Below are 22574 nucleotides of genomic sequence, written 5' to 3' on the forward strand. Positions count from 1 at the left end.
TGCTCAACAGCTTGTGTCAAAAGTTTCTGTACTGTAGGTAGGCCTGCTCTTGTTTTGGCTCGATGAATGTTCAATTATTCCAGTTTCTGCTACTAACACGTGTTCTGATTTGAAAATTAAAAAAAAAAAATCAAAAAAAAAAATCACTGGATGTGAATATTACAAGTATGTAAGCTCATTGTCAACAAAAAAAACAACATTGCAAGACTGAACCACGCTCACATCAAGCCTTTTTAAATACAGTGAAGAGAGAAACATGAACAGTTCCCACAAGCAGTGTTTATACGCATCAGCATTTTAATGGGACAAAGCAAGAACACGTTGTAGCATCAACATAACCCCCACAAAACACGAGGTCTGAAAAAAAATCTGACCTTATGAGCTGTTCATGATAATAGGTTGGTTAAAATGAAATTAACTCAAAATAAGGCAAAACATGGGGTCTCAACCAAACGGTATTATTAAAACAACTCCATAGGGGGAACCAGTTCAAAATTCTGATCCGTTCAAGTTTTTATTTTATTTTATTTTTTACTATTTACTACTTTATCATAAAAAAAAAGCAAAAAAGTTCAATATTTAGTTTTATACACAGAATAACTTTAAGTCTAGCTCATTTTGCAATGCTGTTCTCTCTTCACAGGCCCCTGGAAGAATCAAATGTTGCACTGTCCTTACATTGTCATGAACCAGCATTAAACAGTGACGCTAATATGCCCACGTCTACTGTTAATGATCCCTTACCCCCGGGCAGCCAGTCAAAAAAAAAAAGCAAGCTTCCATAATTAACAGGTTTTTTCCCCTCTTTACCGTATTAGAACAGTTTAACAGACTGTTTGGTTATTTACATACAAAACAGTATATGTACGTATGTATGTAAGCCCTTCTAAAATAAACTTTTCAAAAGGAAAAATGTGGAAAGCAAAACAATTCAAAATACCTAGAATTTTTGTAACATCAAATTGTGTGAAAAGGTAACTAAGAGTAATAGTATTGTGCAATATGTCTGCCTCGTAAAGAAAGAACAGTGGCAGTAATCCCTGCAATTGGTTTTTAGTTGAGATTGAAAATCGTATTTAAAAAAATTCCACAGTTGACATCCATTTGATCAAAAAAACAAAAAAGTATAAACCAAAAAAAGGTTCTTACATTTCACATGATTCCATGGTGTCATTGCTATAAACATTTGTTTAAAATGACAGTCCCGAAACAAAACAAAAAACAGGCAAAGCGTCGTTTCTAAAACGATATCAGCAGTTGAAATTGTTCTAAAACAAACCAACAAGAAAAAGCAAATCCAAAAGTCGCAGTTTTTTATTGTGTATTTTATTTATTTAATAGTCTTTCCGCTTCTTGAGTCAATCAATCTGACACGGGGCCAAAGACCTTTGTAGGGTATGTGTGTGTCTGTGTGGAAATGGGTGTGTGTTTGTGTGCATATATCTATATGCGTGTATCTTATATCCCAGGACTGGGAAACGCTCCACCTCCGATGGATGACACACAAGCCTCATCTCCTCCTCCTTTAAACTTACATGTAAAAAAACAGGTTGGGGGACTGGACAGGAAGAGGTGGAATCACGCATCCCCACTCCCCGCCATAGAGTTATTAATGGTGTTGTAAAAGACGGGGAACATGTCCGCCCGTGTGCAGGATCCCTGTGGTGGTGGTGGAGGGTAGGAGGCTGACGCTGGGCTGCCGGGCCGGCGCTGATCAGTGGGTGTGGTAGCCAGCGGTGCCCATGATGGACTGGTTGGCCAGCACCGCCCCGTTGACTCCCTGTCCAGGCTCCACCACGCCGCCATTACTGACCGCTCCCACGCCCGTCCACCCTGCACCCGCCTGTAAATGACTGCACACAGACAAGAGGTGAAGGATGGAGAGAAAGAAGAAACTTGAACAACAAGACTGATCTTTAAGGGCCGATGTCATTTTATGCTTGTCTCATCCTGACATCGGGGCTGCATTTCGACCCAACACTTTTTTTTCTCTTCAGTAGTTCATGAGTACTCACTTGAAGCCCTGCTGGTTCCAGGCCTGTCCGTAGACTCCGTAGGTTGGCACCTGCCACCCGTTGGGCACGTATTGGCCAATCTGCTGGGCATTACCGTACCACTGGGCATATTGGCCGTAGGGCTGCGCTGCAAAGCCAATTTTGTTCTGCTGTGGAGACAACACTTAGAGATCAACTATGTTCTTCGGTTTCCCTTAGCAAGCCCACTTTGAACTCTCTCTCACACATACATACACATATATACACACACAATTGAAGTCGGAAGTTTACATATACTTAGGTTGGAGTCATTAAAACGCGTTCTTCAACCACTCCACAAATTTCTTGTTAACAAACTATAGTTTAGGCAAGTTGGTTAGGACATCTACTTTGTGCATGACAAGTAATTTTTCCAACAATTGTTTACAGACAGATTTCACTTACAATTCACTGTATCAGAATTCCAGTGGCTAAGAAGTTTACATACACTGAGTTGACTGTGCCTTTAAACAGCTTGGAAAATTCCAGAAAATTATGTCATGGCTTTAGAAGCTTCTGATAAATGATGTCAATTAGCCTAAGTCAATTGGAGGTGTACCTGTGGATATATTTCAAGGCTTACCGTCAAGCTCAGTGCGTCTTTGCTTGACATCATGGGAAAAGACCTCAGAAAAATATTTGTAGACCTCCACAAGTCCGGTTCATCCTTGGGAGCAATTTCCAAATGCCTGAAGCTACCACATTCATCTGTACAAACAATAGTACACAAGTATAAACACCATGGGACCACGCAGCCATCATACCGCTCAGGAAGGAGACGCGTTCTGTCTCCTAGAGATGAATGTACATTGGTGTGAAAAGTGCAAATCAATCCCAGAACAACAGCAAAGGACCTTAAAGACGCTGGAGGAAACAGGTACAAAAGTATCTATATCCACTATAAAACGAGTCCTATATCGACATAACCTGAAAGGCCGCACAGCAAGGAAGAAGCCACTGCTCCAAAACCTCCATAAAAAAAGCCAGACTATGGTTTGCAACTGCACATGGGGACAAAGATCGTGCTTTTTGGAGAAATGTCCTCTGGTCTGACGAAACATAAATAGAACTGTTTGCCAATAATGACCATTGTTGTGTTTGGAGGAAAAAGGGGGATGCTTGCAAGCCGAAGAACACCATCCCAACCGTGAAGCACGGGGGTGGCAGCATCATGTTGTGGGGGTGCTTTGCTGCAGGAGGGACTGGTGCACTTCACAAAATAGATGGCATCATGAGGGAGGAAAATTATGTGGATATATTGAAGCAACATCTCAAGACATCAGTCAGGAAGTTAAAGCTTGGTCGCAAATGGGTCTTCCAAAAGGACAACGACCCCAAGCATACTCCCAAAGTTGTGGCAAAATGGCTTAAGAACAACAAAGTCAAGGCATTGGATTGGCCATCACAAAGCCCTGACCTCAATACAATAGAAAATGTGTGGGCAGAACTGAAAAGGCGTGTGCGAGCAAGGAGGCCAACAAACCTGTCTCAGTTACACCAGCTCTGTCAGGAGGAATGGGCCAAAATTCACCCAACTTATTGTGGGAAGCTTGTGGAAGGCTACCCGAAATGTTTGACCCAAGTTAAACAACTTAAAGGCAATGCTACCAAATACTAATTGAGTGTATGTAAACTTCTGATCCACTGGGAATGTGATGAAAGCAATAAAATCTGAAATAAATAATTCTCTACTATTATTCTGACATTTCACGTTCTTAAAATAAAGTGGTGATCCTAATTGACCTAAGAGAGAGATTTTTACTAGGATTAAAATGTCAGGAATTGTGAAAAACTGAGTTTAAATTTAATTGGCTAAGGTGTATGTAAACTTCAAATATAAATAAATAAATATATAATATATATATATATATATATATATATATATATATATATATATATATATATATATATATATATATAAATAAATAAATAAATAAATAAATAAATATATAATATATATATATATATATATATACACTTACACGTGTTATAACATACAATATACAGATATGTAATAGACAGTAATGGATGCTGTATGAGAAAGGGAGATGTTACCTGCGGTGTTAGCTGAGGCACCTGTACCTGCTGCATGGGGCTGACCATGTCTGTGGTCTCCTTCCCCCAGTAACACTTCACCACGTGACCCTCTATGGACGTCCCGTTCACTGACACTATGGCGTGGGCCGCTCCCTCGTGGGAGTTAAACCTAGACCAGGTAGAGACGTGCGAGGGGGACAAGGGTGAGACGGGTCAGAGTGAGTAGTCATATGGCAATGACTGCAGTCCAACTGCAATATGGGTCTATCTCAAAACACACTCTCTGAGTCTGTGGTCTTACCTCACAAACGAGTAGCCTTTGTCTGGGAAAACTCTGATCTCCATGATCTGACCGAAGGGGGTGAAGGTCTGCCTCATCAGTTGTTCTAAGGAGGGGAAATAGAGGAAGGTTATATACACATGTAAGTCCTATATGAACACGATCACAGTTATACTGTAGCGAAGAGGGGCTACTAGTTATACTGTAGCGAAGAGGGGCTACTAGTTATACTGTAGCGAGGAGAGAGAGGGGCTACTAGTTATACTGTAGCGAGGAGGGGCTACTAGTTATACTGTAGCGAGGAGAGAGAGGGGCTACTAGTTATACTGTAGCGAGGAGAGAGGCTACTAGTTATACTGTAGTGTGGAGAGAGGCACTACTAGTTATACTGTAGCTAGAATAGTTTAGAATATCATTGTATGCTGTAGCGTTAAGATTTTCCTTCACTGGAACTAAGGGGCCTAGCCCAAACCATGAAAAACAGCAGAACATTATTCCTCCTCCACCAAACTTTACAGTTGGGGCAGGTAGCATTCTCCTGGCATCAGTCAAACCCAGTTCTTCAGTTGGACTGCCAGATGGTGAAGCGTGATTCATCACTCCAGAGAACGTGTTTTCACTGCTCCCGAGTTGGCGGCAAGCATTACACCATTCCAGCCGACGCTTGCATTGCGCATGGCGATCTTAGGCTTGTGTGCGGCTGCTCGGCCATGGAAACCCATTTCACGAAGCTTCCGATGAACAGTTCTTGTGCTGACGTTGCTTCCAGAGGCAGTTTGGAACTCGGTAGTGAGTGTTACAGAAAATCTTTACACGCTACGCGCTTCAGCGGTCCCGTTCTGTGATCTTGTGTGGCCTACCATTTCGCGGCTGAGCCGTTGTTGCTCCTAGACGTTTCCACTTCACAATAACAGCACTTACAGTTGACCGGGGCAGCTCTAGCAGGGCTGGAATTTGACAAACTGACTAGATGGAAAGGTGGCATTCTATGACGGTGCCACGTTGAAAGTCACTGAGCTCTTCAGTATAGGCCATTCTTCTGTCATTGTTTGTCTCTGGAGATTGCATGGTGGTGTGCTGGATTTTACACACCTCTCAGCAACAGGTGTGTCTGAAATAGTCGAATCCACTAACTTGAAGGCGTGTCCACATACTTTTGGTCATGTAGTGAATGTAATGGGGAATTGATCAAAATAAACAAAGGGCAAACAATTCACATGAAACAAATGCACATGAATTGGCGGGAAACATCTGAGTGGAGTCTGGAGAGCAGAGCGCATGCATATTGGAGAGATGCCTATAGGCTATATTTGCCACAAACCCCTCCCCCTTCTTGTCTCAACATTTTCAATTATACTCAAGACACGTCACCGCCAGAGATTTCTGTTATGCTTTTCGCTGACGGCTACAACTCAATAATCAGTTAGGGAGCGCGTGGCAAAAAGGCCTATGAAAGACTTCATCCGCCAATTTTCTCCAGTTCTATAATCAACTTTCTTTCATTGTTCGAAAGCCAAACGCACAATCCTAGTCATATTAGCAACCCATCCTAGTTTGTTGCATCTTTAGATCCACCCAAGTTTCTAACTGAGATTTTCGTCTCGGTCACATACCGCGTGCATCAGGTGCGCAGTTTCGAATAGTTTCCCTTTTTGGCAAACCTTTCTGGTCACGTTGTCCATTTTCCTAAAGGAAACCCCGGGGTAGTTTATTACCTGTAAGCCCTGCAGTGACTCCTCCACAGTAGACGGTACAGTTGCTGGGGCTGGACTGGTTCACTACCTCCTCAAACGACAGGTGCTTTGTGTTCGCTGCTCCACATGGGGGGAGGAACAGAAGATTCATTTAAAACTTGAATGACAATAGATTGTGTCAATCTTTTTTTGTATTCAATGCCAGCAGGTGTGTGCAAGTCATTCTATGGAGCAGTGAGAGGTATGTGTGTTTAACTCACTCTCGTAGGTGGCTTTGGGCGCAGGGGGCTTCCTGCTGGCCCAGTTGGTCCTGATCTGCCGTCCTCCCAACCACTGACCTCCCATCTGTTGGATGGCATTCTCTGCATCCTACACACACAAACTCAGTCAGTCAGTTCCAATATCCACAGACTTTATAAAGCATGGTGGTAGTAATCCCAGTATAACCTAGAATCTAAACCTTATCTACACCAAAGTAGCAAACAAACTACAGAGTGGTATTTGCTTAGCTAAACATTGCTGGCTGTTGTCTGAGGGGGGCTCACACTCTTTGCGCCGATGCTAATGATTTCTTACAAGCCACCAACCCAAGAGTGAGCAGTAAGCTGAGGGTGGTGGGGGACACTCACCCATTTGTTGAAGAAGGACACAAAGCCATAGCCTTTAGACTTGCCAGTAGCCATGTCTTTCACCACCCGGGCATCACTACGAACAGACAGAAATACTACGGTTAGCAAGACAAGAGCAAGTTATGGCATCTGGCCACGGAATCAATCCTATGGAGCAGTGTTTCAAGAGAGCTTTTCCTTGCCACCGTCTCCCTGGGTTTCTGTCCAGGGAGGTTTCGCCTCACGTTGCTGCAAAGCACTTGATAAGTAGGATTCTAAGAAGTTCTGTTGTGAATATTTGCTTCTTGGGAGATACGCGAAAAAGATCGGTAGAGAACATATTTGACAGATGAATGCTGTGAGTACAGGTTGTACTCTTCTGATCAACCAATAGAGTCACAATCTTTGTAGTGTTTTGAATAAGCATAACCGAGATAACTTGGGTAAGGAGAAACAGAGAGAACACTCACGATATCCTCCCAAAGGGGGCAAAAGCAGCTTTGATGTCATCTGTGGTGATTTCAGGACTGAGGTCTCCGACGAAAACGTGGAAGTGATCTGAACACAGAATGTATAATCATATGTATAATACAAGTTTGCATGCTTTATACAGGCGCTACACTCCTTTAAATCAGTTAGGTATGGGCCGTGTGAAAGTATTAAGGGAGATATTGCTCACTGCTTGTGTCTTTCTTCTGGCTGCTAGGGGTTGTGGCCCAGTTCACTTTGACCTCCTGAAGAAGAGAAAGAAAGAAAGAGAAAGAAAGAAAGAGAGAGAGAGAGAGAGAGAGACAGAAAGAGGGGTGAAAAGCGAGCCTTACTTGGACAGCACACGTGTCCGTCTGTTTGCCGATCAGAGGGCTTGTTGTAGTCACACAATGATAGAGGGAAAGCCTGCTCACACTCAGACTATGTCACAATTCAGTCTCACTGTCTAATCAATCAAATTTGGAACAAAACGTCTAGGAAGTAAAAAGGTCCAAATAACAAGGGACTTACAAACAAGTGAATTTTACGAACTTGTATTACTCCTCAAATGGTCCTTCATTACCTGTTGAGGATAAAATATTTTCAACTGAATGTGTCTTTAGAGATATAGTATAGTTATTATCTGGATTCTTTATGCAAAGGAATTTGCAAAAGAACACATTGTACACAATAATAATAATAATAATAGAGGGTGGCAGTGTAGAAGTAGAGGAGTGTTATTTGAAACAGGTTAATGGGGGGAACACTACTTAGAACGATTACACAACCCAACCAGGTTTAAAGTCATGGGACGTGCTGCCAATACTAATTGGCTATGACAAGTCTTCTCTTCTGAGCGTGAACCCGTTTACATGGGCGACGTCCAGAGGCTTTGCCTACCAGCAGGATTGAGCGAGAACTGAGACCACAGAACGTAAGGACAGAGGATGAGAAGAAGCTATTAGCTACACCCAATCTAGGACGGCAGGGTCAGGGGAATGGCACAGAATCCGTAAAAAAAAAAAAATCACTAGCTAGCTACATTTTGTAGTTAAATAACCTGAAACATTTTTGGGGGTATCCATAACATCTTATCAACAGGTGTTTCATACAGTGTTTGAATTAAAGTGCAATCCCTTCTCCACGCTCGTTCGTTCAGCATTTTCCCTCAGGCCAAAGGAACAAGACGTTTTACTTCCAGTGAGACATCTGCAGGCTTCAAACCCAAACAAATGGCACCATCTAATTCAGTCAAATTACAGTGTCAAACTTCCCCATTAATTCGAGATTGGGGCCTGCAGTGTGTTCCTAATGTATATAGAACGCCATCTACGGAATATGTAGTATTATCTAAAACCAGATCAGGAATGGAGAAAGCTAGATTTTGGGGTGAAGAACATAGTATGCTATCGCTGGAAGACCGAGTCTAAGTACCCTACAAAACTTTCTTCTGGTGTCGTGGTATTATTGACCAATCAGGAAACCCTTTCCATTCATGTCATACTTACTGATGTAATGTAAACTGTTGGGGTTGAACGGACAACATGATGCAATGTGATACCCAGTCAATGGGCCTCAGTCGCTACCCCTAGACACTTCTCATAGGTCTGCCATAATGCTTCGCACACATCCGACCTTTCCAGACCTGCATCAAGTCAAGTGTCTAAGGATAGGGGCTAGGGGTCGATTTGAACTTGGCTTCAATTCCTTCCTCCAGACTTTTGGCCAAACCTCCCTCCCCAAGCCGACTCACCCTGTAGATACGATAGCTTACCTTACCCATTATTTTACGACCGTTCATGGCTGCGAGTGACGCGGCAGCGTGCCTGTGTTCGTAGAACTCCACAAAGCAGTAGGGGTCATTACCTGCCGTCTGGAGGGGGACAAGAACAGGGACGTCAGAACTGGGAATTTCATCCTACCATTGTAAAAGGTAGGCCTAGTTGAGTCTCCCTCCTTGCAATGTAAACCATGGGCAGCTTTAGCTAGCCTATAGAACTCAAATCCGTGATCATTCATCATCATTAAGAGATTGGCCAAACACGTCTTCTATTTCACGTGACAGACTCAGAATCCCAATATGAATCAATCGAAGAGGTATGACTCACAACAGTGCAATGTGTTCTTAAACAGGCTCCCTGCTAATATTGGTCAAAGCGGTTGTCCCATTGGGCTAATCAGTCCTGGGGCTCATTCTGTGGGGTTCCAGATAAAGCAGTATTGTATAGGACAGACATTCCTCTCGGTCATGTTCAACAGGGAATTGTGTGGTCATGTTTGTTTTTCTATAGGCTCTACACATTAGATTTCTGCAATGTTCTATGTGCTGCAGACCACTGAATAGGCCCCTAGTCATGGTCAATGTTTGGGTGGCACAAAACTAGAGATTTTCTTTTTTTAAAGCAGAGGTAATCCCCTCAACGAGTTACATAATGCTAATTGTATTATTTTTGCATTTCCTCCGGGTTTGTTTTAACTGAACACGGCGCAGTGTTAAGTCATTCTGAGCAGAATCATAGGGGAATTTGATTGGAGAAGGTTCATTCCTAAACATTCCAAACTACCTCTTCCCCTACTGTATTTTTTTTTTTTTTTTTCTCCATTGCACCCCAGTATTTCTACTTTGCACACTCATCTACTGTCAAATCTACCATTCCAGTGTTTTACTTGCTATATTGTATTTACTTCGAATTTATTGCCTTTACCTCCCTTATCTCACCTCATTTGCTCACATTGTATATAGACGTATTGTTCTACTGTATTATTGACTGTATGTTTTACTCCATGTGTAACTCTGTTGTTATGTGTCGAACTGCTTTGCTTTATCTTGGCCAGGTCGCAGTTGTAAATGAGAACTTGTTCTCAACTTGCCTACCTTGTTAAATAAAGTAAAATAAAATGTAAAAAAACTATAGAAAGGTTGATTTTGACTCACATCTACTATCATTTTACAGCTCTTGCAGGGTCCGATCTGTCCAAACAGCTGCATGATGAGGGCTTCGGTCACATCCCGGGACAGGTTCCCCACATACCTGCAGCACAGTGACCACACATCAGCATGGACACCCTGAGCTCAGCAAATAAAAGACAAATGGACGCTCCACTTAGCAGACAATAAATACACAAGGAAGTGTGGTTAAGAAGATCTGGATTTAAAGGGATGGTTCACCACCATCCACAATGTTACTGAGGTATGAAACCGTCTGGAATCGTTTGTTATTTTGGGGGTGAACCTTTCCTTTACACCACAGCATTCTACCTCACAGCTAACCATTAGGAAGAGGTTGAATTGACTGATTCAATTTTACATTGGGTAAATCCATTTGAATTCAATTACTTTTGGCAGCATCCCTTTTGAACAAAACCTTGCATACATATTTGCTGATTGTAGAAGTGCTCAGAAAGTGACTTTTTGGGACCTGAATGCCAAAGTGTTCAAGAGATAAAGGTGCTTAAAGTTGACAATGTTGCACACACCACCATACAGTGAAACATCCATGTCTTCATCACTGGAAAAGATAAACGGTTGAGATTAGTATCATTTAAAAAGCTTACAAACAGGGTTGTCAAACTATTTTATCATTTCTGGAAAACAATACATATATAATAAAAATTGTAATTTAACCTGGAGTATCTAAAAACTTGTAAACTCCTAATTTTTCCATATTCACATTTGTAGTTTAGACCCAATTGTACATTGACGTTTTTGTGATTCGCACACCATGGGTTGGGACAGAACATGCTCTCGAATACAGGGTGGGTGTCACGTTTTAACTGATCAAAAATTGACATGTCAACTTTCAAAAAAGGGTACCACAAAGATGGTTGGAGGTCCACACATCAGAATGTTGACTTGAAATCGGAATATCTGTTTTAAAATTATACTGTCAATCTTCGATAGGAAACCCATTGAAATCATACGAACACAGATAAATGGTCATGTATATTCTAAGTTGACAGTGGTCTGAAGGGTCCATTCTATGAATTCTATTTATGATTGAAATGACCCACTGTATTCAAGATCATGTCTCAACCGATGGCGGGCACAACACAAAAACACTAACATTTCAGATGGGAAATATGGTCTCTAAGCTACACTACAACATATTCAAATATGAATTTGCTGATTGTGCAAGATATGTAAACATCATTATTAAATTGGCATTAATAAAGTGACTAGTGATCCATTTGGCCACTCTAACAAATGGATCACTAGTCACTTTATTAATGCCACTTTAATAATGATGTTTAAATATCTTGCACTACTCATCCCAGGTGTATATACTGTATTTTATCCCATCTATTGCATCTCATGGCCCATCCATACATGTACATATTCTTATTCCTTCCCTTTACTTAGATTTGTGTGTATTAGGTAGTGGTTGTGGAATTGTTAGATTACCTGTTGATATTGCTGCACTGTCGGAACTAGAAGCACAAGCATTTCGCTACACTTGCAATAACATCTGCTAACCAGGTGTATGTGGCCAATAAAATTTGATTAAAATAAATAAAATGGAGTTTACAGTGTTCTAGAGTGCGACTGTTTTACTCGCATATGCGCCTAATTATTTTGCTGTGCGACCTGGAATTTTAATTTAGGAGCACCAGTGTGCTCTAGGACTCTAGCGTCATTACCTCAAATATTTTTCATTGTGCTCCTAAATATTTGCGCGAACCTACATTTTCCAACTTAGGCGCACACCTTGTAAAAAACAGCGTGGAGCAATGGTTTATGGGTTTTTAGATAATTTATGTTAAAAAGGTGTAATAATCAATTCCTATTCAAAAATATATATATTTAATGCAATAGAAAGTTTAACAACTGTTAGTAAGTTTTTAAATGATATCAAACTAAACCGTTTCGTTCCAGTGAAAAAGACATGGATGTGCGGAAGCCCATTCCCACCACCCACATTATAATTTTTTTATGACTAGGGAGTTTTGAGATACTATGTCATAATTATGAGTTACTAAGTCATTATCATGAGATAGTAAGTCTGGATCACGGACATTGAATAGTCCTGCAGGGCAATCTGGGATTCAAACAAAGCATTTCCCCGCCACTAAGAATGGGGCAGGAGAAATGTAGCCAACCAAATACATAGACGCAAGGACTTTCACATATGGATGCAAGTACTGACCATCCACGACATCCAAATTATAGTTTTAACCATGTTTTGAAGCTAAACAGTATTTGTTTACAACTACATTGTTAAAAAATTAAATTGGAGTAAAACAAGACTATATTTGGGGTTCTGATGGGGTAAGACTGTTGCTCATGAGGTTCCGATGGGGTAAGACTGTTGCTCATGAGGTTCCGATGGGGTAAGACTGTTGCTCATGAGATTCTGATGGGGTAAGACTGTTGCTCATGAGATTCTGATGGGGTAAGACTGTTGCTCATGAGATTCTGATGGGGTAAGACTGTTGCTCATGAGGTTCTGATGGGGTAAGACTGTTGCTCATGAGGTTCTGATGGGGTAAGACTGTTGCTCCCAGTCCAAAGTTGCACTCAAGGTCTATATGAACAACCTAAAAAAAATCTAAAAATGTATGTACCAATCCCAGATTGCCCTTTTAAAAGCAGACACTGTATAGCTTCAAACCATGGTTAAAACTATAATTTTAGAGTCCTTGTGTCTATGTATTTGAGAACGGTTACATTTCTCCAGCCCCATTCCTCAGCTGTTTACCAAATAAAGTAGCAGGGGAATGCTTTGTTATTGTTTGAATCCCAGACTATTCAATGTCCATGATCCAGACTTGCATATCTCATAATGACTTAGTATCTCAATTATGACTTACTATTAAGGGCTGGATGATATGGCCTAAAAATCGTAGTTTTTTTTCAAACCTTTTCCACATTGTTACGTTACAGCCTTATTTGAAAATGGACTAAATTGTTCTTGTCCCTCAATCTACACAAACCCCATAATGCCTAAGCAAAAACTGGTTTGCAGAATATTTAAATTTATAAAAACAAACTGAAATATCACATTTACATAAGTATTCATACCCTTTACTCAGTACTTTGAAGCACCTTTGGCAGCAATTACTGCATCAAGTCGTCTTGGGTATGATGCTACAAGCTTGGCACACCTGTGAGGATTTTCTCAAATTCTTCTGTGCTGATCTCAAGCTCTGTCAGGTTGGATGGGGAGCTTTGCTGCACAGCTATCTTCAGGTCTCTCCAGAGATGTTCGATCAGGTTCAAATCTGTCACTCGAGGACATTCAGAGACTTGTCCCAAAGCCACTCCTGCGTTGTCTTGGCTGTGTGCTTAGGGTAGTTGTCCTGTTGGAAGATGAACCTTAGCCCCCAGTCTGAGGTCCTGAGCGCTCTTTGCTCCATTCAGCTTTGCCTCGATCCTGACTAGGTGTCGTAGTCCCTGCCGCTGAAAAAAACCCACAAAGCATGATGCTGCCACCATGCTTCACCGTAGGGATGGTGCCAGGTTTCCTACAGATGTGACTCTTGGCATTCAGGCCAAAGAGTTCAATCTTGGTTACATCACACCAGAGAATCTTGTTTCTCATGGTCTGAGAGTCCTTGAGGTACCTTTTGGCAAACTCCAAGCAGGGTTTCATGTGCCTTTTACTAAGGAGTGGCTTCCGACTGGCCACTCTATCATAAAGGCCCGATTGGTGGAGTGCTGCAGAGAAGGTTGTCCTTCTGGAAGGTTCTCCCATCTCCACAGAAGAACTCTAGAGCTCTGTCAGTGACCATCGGGTTCTTGGTCACCTCCCTCACCAAGGCCTTTCTCCCCCAACTGCTCAGTTTGGCCAGCTCTAGGAAGAGTCTTGGTAGTTCCAAACTTCTTCCAATTAAGAATGAAGGCGGCCACTGTTCTTAGGGACCTTCAATGCTGCAGAAATGTTTTGGTACACTTCCCCCAGATCTGTGCCTCGACACAATCATGTCTCGGAGCTCTATGGACAATTACTTTGACCTCGTGACTTGGTTTTTGCTCTGACATGTACTGTCAACCTTATATAAAACAGGTGTGCCATTGCAAATAATCTCCAATCGATTGAATTTAGCACAGGTGGACTCCAATCAAGTTGTAGAAACATCTCAAGGATGATCAATGGAAACAGGATGCACCTGAGCTCAATTGAATCTCATAGCAAAGGGTCTGAATGCTTACAGTACCAGTCAAAAGTTTGGACACCTACTCATTCAAGGGATTCTTTATTTTTACTATTTTCTACATTGTAGAATAGTGAAGACATCAAAACTATGAAATGACATATGGAATCATGTAGTAACCAAAAAAAAGTGTTACATATTTTGATTTGTATGTTTTAGCTGTCTAGTCTGCAATGAGCATAAAAATAAGTCTAGCCAACTTGGATCTGTTTGCTTGCTAACAAGGTAGAACAGTTGAACTGTTATGAATACACCCTTCTCTTCGTCTCCAACTGTTTGAACAACAGACCGTTCATTTTGTTTAGATATTGAAATCAAGTGGCCCACCTGGATAAGAAGATACTTATTTCTCAGAATGAATACTAGCTCCCAATTCCTTATATAAATGTGTATTTTTATGCTCATTGCAGACTAGACAGCTAGCACATAAGTCTGTGGCTAAAATGCTGCCGGTGGTACATGGTACTGCAATGCTTCGAGCAAAAGAACTGCACATACATTTTCCACAATCACGTTCATTGTTACTCTAGTTTTAGTAGGGTCGGCTCGGTTCTACGTTTTGGGAGTTAATACATAAAAAGAGCATCGTTATAAAATGTTCAGTTCTCGTCTATTACAGTAAAATAATGTATCTAAGTGTTTCAGTGTCCATATAAGTGATTCTGTTGGACCAAATCTCAAACACAAATAGCGAGTTTAAAATTGCTTGTTGTCAGAGAGGAAGAAGTTATCTTCTGTCATTAGTTGTGAGTGACAGGTAGAGGGGCTTGGTGTCTGATGGTGCGCACTCAAAAAAAATGTTTCTTGCAATACAGGCATTTGGCACATTGCACTAAAACAGTAATTCGATATACTTACTATCTCATTTCTCTGTCTGATACATTTTTTGAGGTGGTGGGAACAGGCTTCCATTGATGTCTTGTGGTATTGGTGGGGTATGCTGTGTCAACTTTGAGCACCTTTATCTCCTGAATGTTTTGGCACACAGGTCCAAAACTCCACTTTCTGAAAACGTATTATATGGGCAAACATGTATGTAAAGTGCTGTTTAAATCAAAGTGGATGTTGTCAAAAAGTTATTGATTTCAAATGGATTTACCCATTTGGGATATTGGGAGTTCACGTCTTAAAATAGATACCAGCCCAAGCAAGGCACGGTATAACCAGTGGCCACATGAACAAGCCAACGGAGGTGATACTGAAACCAAGACAGTGATGCGCCTTACAAAGAAGAAAAACAACAGGGAAGTAAAGTCAGCTGGGCTGTTTGGAAACAGTAAACACCCGACCGTATTTTACAGCTACTGTACATATTATTTGCAACATTGTCACAACTGAGATTACGTGACTGTCACAGTTTGGGTCTTCTGCGAGGGGGAAAAAAGCAACATACATTGATACAGTAACATTCACGGTTAGAATTTCCTTGAGCTAGTAACGTCAGGCGCCTAGGCCCCAGAAACGGAAACTCGGCATCCGACAAGACTAGGCCACGCTTTCACGTTGCATTACATTTAAAATGGTCCTTAACTAACTAGCTAATAGCTATGTGCATTAGCTATCATACATGGCAGTGTTGTAGTAACAACACCGACACTGCGACATACAAATGTTAGCTGACAAACCCAATTTGAATCTCTTTGTAGCAGTATGGACGGCAAGTTAGCGAACCAACATAACACAGACGTCTGATTATTGGTCATTGGTGTACGCCGAGCAGGGTGGCTAGTTAAATTGTAGCTAGCTAGCCAACGTTAGCAGGTTGGTTATGATTTCACAGATATTGTAGAGTATGGTCACCCGTGTGGAAAGGTATCAGACTGACGACAACAGCATTACTTCGCATAATACTGAAACTAGAGGCCCGACATGCTGCCGACAAGAGTTAACGTTAGTTAGCAGCATGCTAGTCTTTCTCGAATAGCTGCTATTAACAAAATATACAATAATTAACAGTTAACTACCGTAGTATAGGCTAATAAGAACATCGCAATGCCTTTAAATCTCAACATTTATTGATGTTTTTCGAAAGTATTATGCAGTGGTAACAGTGTTCGCAACAAAATACAGCCTTTGCTTTGTCTAAAAAATGGACACGTCTGACATGTTGTTAACTAGCTAAGTTAGCCAGTACGGCTGGCTCACAACTAGAACATAGGAGGGTGGAGAACTGACTGACACGACTATTACGGACCACATATTATGAAAATGCAATTGATACACGCACCGCTACATGATGATACTTAACATAAACGGTCAGTCGGCTAGTTAGCTTGCCGCTATTCATACATACAGGGTCTTGGGTTGTTCGTCGTCCATCATATTTTCCGACGAGGTGTGAGATCGAACCCTGAGCGAAAAATCCACGTGTGTCGTATTCTATGATGACCTTGGATTCTTGCTCCTTACCCCTATTTTGCTGATGTCAACTGAACAATATCCCAACAATGTTTTAATGCGCAGTAAATAGCTCCGCCACCCCTGCTAACTTCAATGAACAATGGAAAGGCGACATAAGATGGCGGAGAAAAAGAGCGGATATACGGCTTCGCATGCGCACTGTGGCTTCGTTGAAAGCACTGGCAGAATAGCCAAAATCATATTTGTGCCACAGATGGCATGGTTTACATTTAGTTTTATGTGCATCCAAAATGTAGGAGAAAATTGGGATAAAATGTACCATAAAACTTGCGCCGCCCGGGAATCGAACCCGGATCGCAAGAATGGGAATCTTGCATGATACCACTACACCAGCGGCGCGATACAATGTTATACCTTTTTCTGTTAAAACATCAGTCTTACCCGCGGGCTCTCGGGTGCGCTAACTGCGCCAGTCGCGGGTGGATGGGTTATGTCAAATACTGTTCAGGTGTCCTTTAGTTCACATGCAGAATTCCATCACAATGTTTTACATAATCAAATAGCACATCAGTCACTTTTCTTATTCATCGTTTATTTCAACGTATGTATAAAAACAAATAAGACATAATTTAAAATAACCACACATTGGATTGGAAATATGGAGGTAGCCAGCATAGATATAAAACAGTTATATATTGTATGGTAGCCACACCATGCACTCTGATCCAATTATTTTAAAGGTGAACTATGCAGAAATCACTTCTCAATTTCCTGGTTGCAAAAATTCTAATAGTTTGCCTAATTTCAGTTTATGTGACAAAACAACCAAGTATAGTGTAGAGAATCATTGTACCATTAAAACCGCTGTGAAATATATTTTCCATAACCACAAACATTGTATTTTCAGCTGTTTGAAGCTGGTGTACAAAACCAAAAGTAAAACTTAAGAACGGGAAGCATAGACATAAGACAAGACATAGGACAGATATACTGCTTCTGGGAGTGCTTTAAATGAAAATGACAGATCTATAACTCACATTTCTATGTGAATTAGGTAAGGTCGCCCAAAAAGTTACATATTGCAGCTTTAAATCCTTGAGGGAGTCTGAATGGCAGTGTACTGCACAAACATCTGGGAAAAGTGGAAGAAATTAAATGAAATTACATTCAGGTCAAAAGTAGTGAACTACATGAGGGATAGGCCAGGGTGTCCATTCCTTTCAGACACAACCTAGTAGTCCCTAATCTAGGGCAGCTGTGGTGGACCTGGGCCCCTTGCTGCAGCTGGAAAGAGCACGGAGCCTGCAGAGGCTTCAACAGAACCCGGAGGAGACAGGAAGAGGAAATGACAAGTCACATTCAGTGACAGGGGCACAGGGAACACACCCTGGACCTGGCCCTGTTCAGGAAGGTTGTTGTAAAGGGCCCTCCGGCATCATGGTGTGGGTCTGTGGCGGCCTTATGCGCAGAAGGTTAAGGCTGCCCTCAGAACAGCCTCAGTTCGTCGGGGAATGGACTCTACGTGCCACGGGGATGCTGGCCCATGTTGACTCCAATGCACTGGATGTCCTTTGAGTGGTGGACCATTCTTGATACACACAGGAAACTATTGAGTGTGAAAAACCCAGCAGTGTTGCGGTTCTTGACATAAACCAGCGAGCCTGGTACATACTACCATACCCCGATCAAAGGCACTTCAATTTGTTGTCTTGCCCATTCACCCTGTGAACGGCACACATACACAATATATGTCTCAATTGCCTCAAGGCTTAAAGATCCTTATTAACCTGTGTCCTCCAATGCACTAAAGAGGCCTTTCTACTGACTCTGAAAAACACCAAAAGAAAGATGCCCAGGGTCCCTGCTCATCTGCATGAACGTGCCTTTGGCATGCTGCAAGGAGGCATGAGGACTGTAGATGTGGCCAAGGCAATAAATTGCAATGTCCATACTGCGAGACACCTAAGACAGCAGTACAGGGAGACAGGACGGACAGCTGATCGTCCTCACAGTGGCAGACCATGTGTAACAACACCTGCACAGGATCGGTACATCCGAACATCACACCTGCGGGACAGGTACAGGATGGTAACAACAACTGCACAAGTTACACAAGGAACGCATTATCCCTCCATCAGTGCTCAGACTGTCCGCAATAGGCTAAGAGAGGCTGGACTAAGGGCTTGTAGGCCTGTTGTAAGGCAGGTCCTCACCAGACATCACCGGCAACAACGTCGCCTATGGGCACACACCCACCGTCGCTGGACCAGACAGGACTGGCAAAAAGTGCTCTTCACTGACAAGTCACGGTTTTGTCTCACCAGGGGTGATGGTCGGATTCACGTTTATCATCGAAGGAATGAGCGTTACACCGAGGCCTGTACTCTGGAGCGGGATCGATTTGGAGGTGGAGGGTCCGTCATGGTCTGGGGCGGTGTGTCACAGCATCATCGGACTGAGCTTGTTGTCATTGCAGGCAATCTCAATGCTGTGCGTTACAGGGAAGACATCCTCCTCACTCATGTGGTACCCTTACTGCAGGCTCATCCTGACATGACCCTCCAGCATGACAATGCCACCAGCCATACTGCTCGTTCTGTGCGTGATTTCCTGCAAGACAGGAATGTCAGTGTTTTGCCATGGCCAGCGAAGAGCCCGGATCTCAATCCTATTGAGCACGTCTGGGACCTGTTGGATCAGAGGGTGAGGGCTAGGGCATTACCCCAGAAATGTCCAGGAACTTGCAGGTGCCTTGGTGGAAGAGTTGGGTAACATCTCACAGCAAGAACTGGCAAATCTGGTACAGTCCATGAGGAGGAGATGCACTGCAGTACTTAATGCAGTTGGTGGCCACACCAGATACTGACTGTTACTTTTGATTTTGACCCCCCCCCCCTTTGTTCAGGGACACATTATTTCATAGCTGTTAGTCACATGTCTGTGGAACTTGTTCAGTTTATGTCTCAGTTGTTTAATTTTGTTATGTTCATACAAATATTTACTTACTTGCTAAATTAAACGCAGTTGACAGTGAGAGGACGTTTCTTTTTTTGCTGAGTTTATATACTTGAAAGCGCTTGATTTAGCTTGTAGTTTGCACTTTTGGGACTATTAAATTGGTTTCATTGTACTTAATCAATACACCCCCAGTGTAAAGTACGCTGCGTCCATTATACTTAATCAATACACCCCAGTGTAATGTACCCAGGTTACATTGTACTAAATACATTGTGCCCTATTGGACTGTAGCAATTCCACCTGTTTGGGCTGGTGGAGAATGGTGTTTCTGAGGAAAATGTCTTTGGCCTGGCTCCAGGTGATGATGATGATGATGATGTATGCCACTGCCCTCACATCCTGGTCTCCCTGGTTCTGGTCTTCCTGTTTCAGGACTTGGTTCTGGACTAGCTCCTCCAGGTTCGGAGCATCTGGTCCTGGGTACAGGATCAGCATTCTGCTGTGTCTGCACACTGCAGCCAGACTGTTAAATAGCCAACACTAGCTGGCCTCCATCCAGTACCCTGCCCTGAACTTAGTCACTGTCACTAGCCGGCTACCACTCGGTTACTCAACCCTGCACCTTAGAGGCTGCTGCCCTATGTACATAGACATGGAATCACTGGTCATTTTAATAATGGAACACTAGTCACATAGTGTTTACATACTGTTTTACTCATTTCATATGTATATACTGTATTCTATTCAATGCCACTCTGACATTGCTCGTCCTAATATTTATATATTTCTTCATTCCTTTCTTGTAAATTGTTAGATACTACTGCACTGTTTGAGCCAGGAACACAAGCATTTCACTACACCCGCAATAACATCTGCTAAATATGTGTATGCGACCAATAAAATGTGATTTGATTTGAAATCAGTGTGCAGATAAAGGAAATGAGACAAGGATACAGTATTGTCACAGAGTTTTCAAAACCTCCTTTGTACTGTAGTATTTGAGTAATAGCCTACCACTTGTCTTGCGAAGGGAATCCTTTCAAATCTCATCTTGTTAGAAGCAGCAGAATAGCAAAGACAGACAGTAGAGTTTGAAAACTCTTGAGTGTGAAAATAGTTTGTGTTGAGAATGAATATCCTCCTGTGGTTAGCTAATTCTAAATATTCAACTATGATAACAAGCTTGGGTCAAGAAAACACAAACTCCCAGCCTCCCACTGAACTTACCAACATGTAGCCAGTAGATCCGACCCAGTTGCTGACAGCTGCACTAGGGTCGGACAGGCTCCCTGTGTAGATTAAGACACCGGGGGAGCCGACACGAGGTATGACTCAGGAAACATAATTCAATCCAAAGAGGAGAAATGCGTTGTACTCAGAATTGTCCCATTATCCCAACTGTTCAACGAGAAGATTGAATGACTGCTAGTTTTTAAGTGAACTGCCACAACAGTAACCACGGCAGTCATTATGGAATAGTTGAACAACAAAGAAGCTGATTGGCTGACACTGCCATTCCAAAATTGGAACTCTTCATCATCTTGCTAGGTAGTTCTGGCTAGTATCAACAACTGCTTTCTACAAAATAGCAAAATTAGTGCAGTTTTTGCTTGGAATCTATGGGGTATCTATGGAGCTTTGGAGTATTTTAAGGTCTTTGTGGTGTGAACACAAAAGAGAATGACTGCTGACACTGTTCAGAGGTGCTAAGTACTGTCAACAGGCAAACGTTTGACAATCCTTTCCTATAACTTCTTATGGCTAGGCCCCTTTTTCTCAATTTCCACCTGAATGACATGCCCAAAGTAAACTGCCTGTTGCTCAGGCCCTGAAGCCAGGATATGCATATAATTAGTACCATTGGAAAGAAAACACTTTTACGTTAGTAGAAATTGTAAAAATAATGTAGGAGAATATAAGACAATAGATATGGTATGAGAAAATCCAAAGAAAAAAACAACCAGATTTTTTTTTTTGAGAGACCATCCCCTTAGAATGGAAAGTATAAGGTCATACTGAGAATTAGCTCCCTGGATGCAATTCCTATGGCTTCCACAGGGTGTCAGCAGTCTATGTTCAAGGTTTCACGCTTGTAACTTAGAAAACGAATAAGAAGTATCAGTTTTAGTACAGGGACACAGTCTTGGAAATTTGTGTTTGCGCACGCCATGAAGACAGGACGCACCTGCTAAAATCAGTTTCCTATTGAACATACTTCTTTCTGTAGAAAATATTATAGCTTGATTACATTTTAGGGTATCTGAGGAGTAGATAGAAACGTATTTTGACTTGTTGAAACAAAGTTTAGGAGTAGATTTTCGGATTCCTTTCTCTGCAAGTAGAACGAGTGGATTACTCAAATCGATGGCGCCAACTAAACTGACTTTTTGGGATATAAAGAAGGATTTTATCTAACAAAACAACACTACATGTTATACCTGGGACCTTTTGGATGACAAATCAGAGGAAGATTTTCAAAAAGTAAGTGAATATTTAATTGCTATTTGTGAATTTATGAAACCTGTGCCGGTGGAAAAATATTTTGATGTGCAGCGCCGTCCTCAAAGAATCGCATGGCATGTTTTCGCTGTAATAGCTACTGTAAATCGGACAGTGCAGTTAGATTAACAAGAATGTAAGCTTTCAACCGATATAAGACAGTTATATGTACCTAAATGTTTAATATCCATCATTTTTATGATTATTTTTTTGAATGGCGCGCCCTCCAGTTTCACTGGAAGTTGTCCTAACACACACACACACACACACACACACTCCCTTCCTATAAGGTCAATGTGCACAAGAGGGAAGTTTTACAACATTTTGGACAATATCAGTGTTGTGTCATCCTTGGCCCTACAACACTGTCATTGAGAGGTTCACACTGAAGGACAAATTAATGGACTTCATTTACACGTAAAAGTAGACCTAAATGCATTTTCCTTTACAATTTGCAATTTAGGCTACTGTTGAATGAACATGA

The 22574-nt window shown here is 41.9% G+C and overlaps 1 protein-coding gene and 1 non-coding gene across 5 annotated transcripts; both read right to left on the bottom strand.

The window, feature by feature from the left end:
* Positions 1–264: 264 nt before the first annotated feature.
* On the bottom strand, positions 265–16817 carry LOC115203924 (nucleolysin TIA-1). Of its 4 annotated transcripts, none has more exons than XM_029769014.1 (12): positions 16566–16816; positions 10056–10152; positions 8895–8993; positions 7332–7386; positions 7123–7210; positions 6674–6749; positions 6305–6413; positions 6066–6161; positions 4372–4456; positions 4089–4239; positions 2016–2161; positions 265–1853 (listed from the first exon to the last, which is right to left on the bottom strand). In XM_029769014.1, the coding sequence occupies exons 1-12, from the start codon at positions 16592–16594 to the stop codon at positions 1715–1717; spliced, it is 1170 nt and encodes a 389-aa protein (XP_029624874.1). In that variant the 5' UTR covers positions 16595–16816; the 3' UTR covers positions 265–1714. The 4 variants fall into 4 exon arrangements, with proteins under 4 accessions (XP_029624874.1, XP_029624873.1, XP_029624877.1 ...); XM_029769013.1 differs by having other exon boundaries at positions 2016–2164; XM_029769017.1 differs by lacking the exon at positions 16566–16816 and adding an exon at positions 15131–16538 and having other exon boundaries at positions 2016–2164.
* A 144-nt stretch (positions 16818–16961) lies between these two features.
* trnag-ccc (transfer RNA glycine (anticodon CCC)) lies at positions 16962–17032 on the bottom strand. The gene has a single exon. It is a non-coding gene; the product is annotated as a tRNA-Gly (tRNA).
* Positions 17033–22574: the final 5542 nt, after the last annotated feature.

The sequence above is a fragment of the Salmo trutta genome, chromosome 12 (genome assembly GCF_901001165.1).
Source record: "Salmo trutta chromosome 12, fSalTru1.1, whole genome shotgun sequence".
Lineage (NCBI taxonomy): Eukaryota > Metazoa > Chordata > Actinopteri > Salmoniformes > Salmonidae > Salmo > Salmo trutta.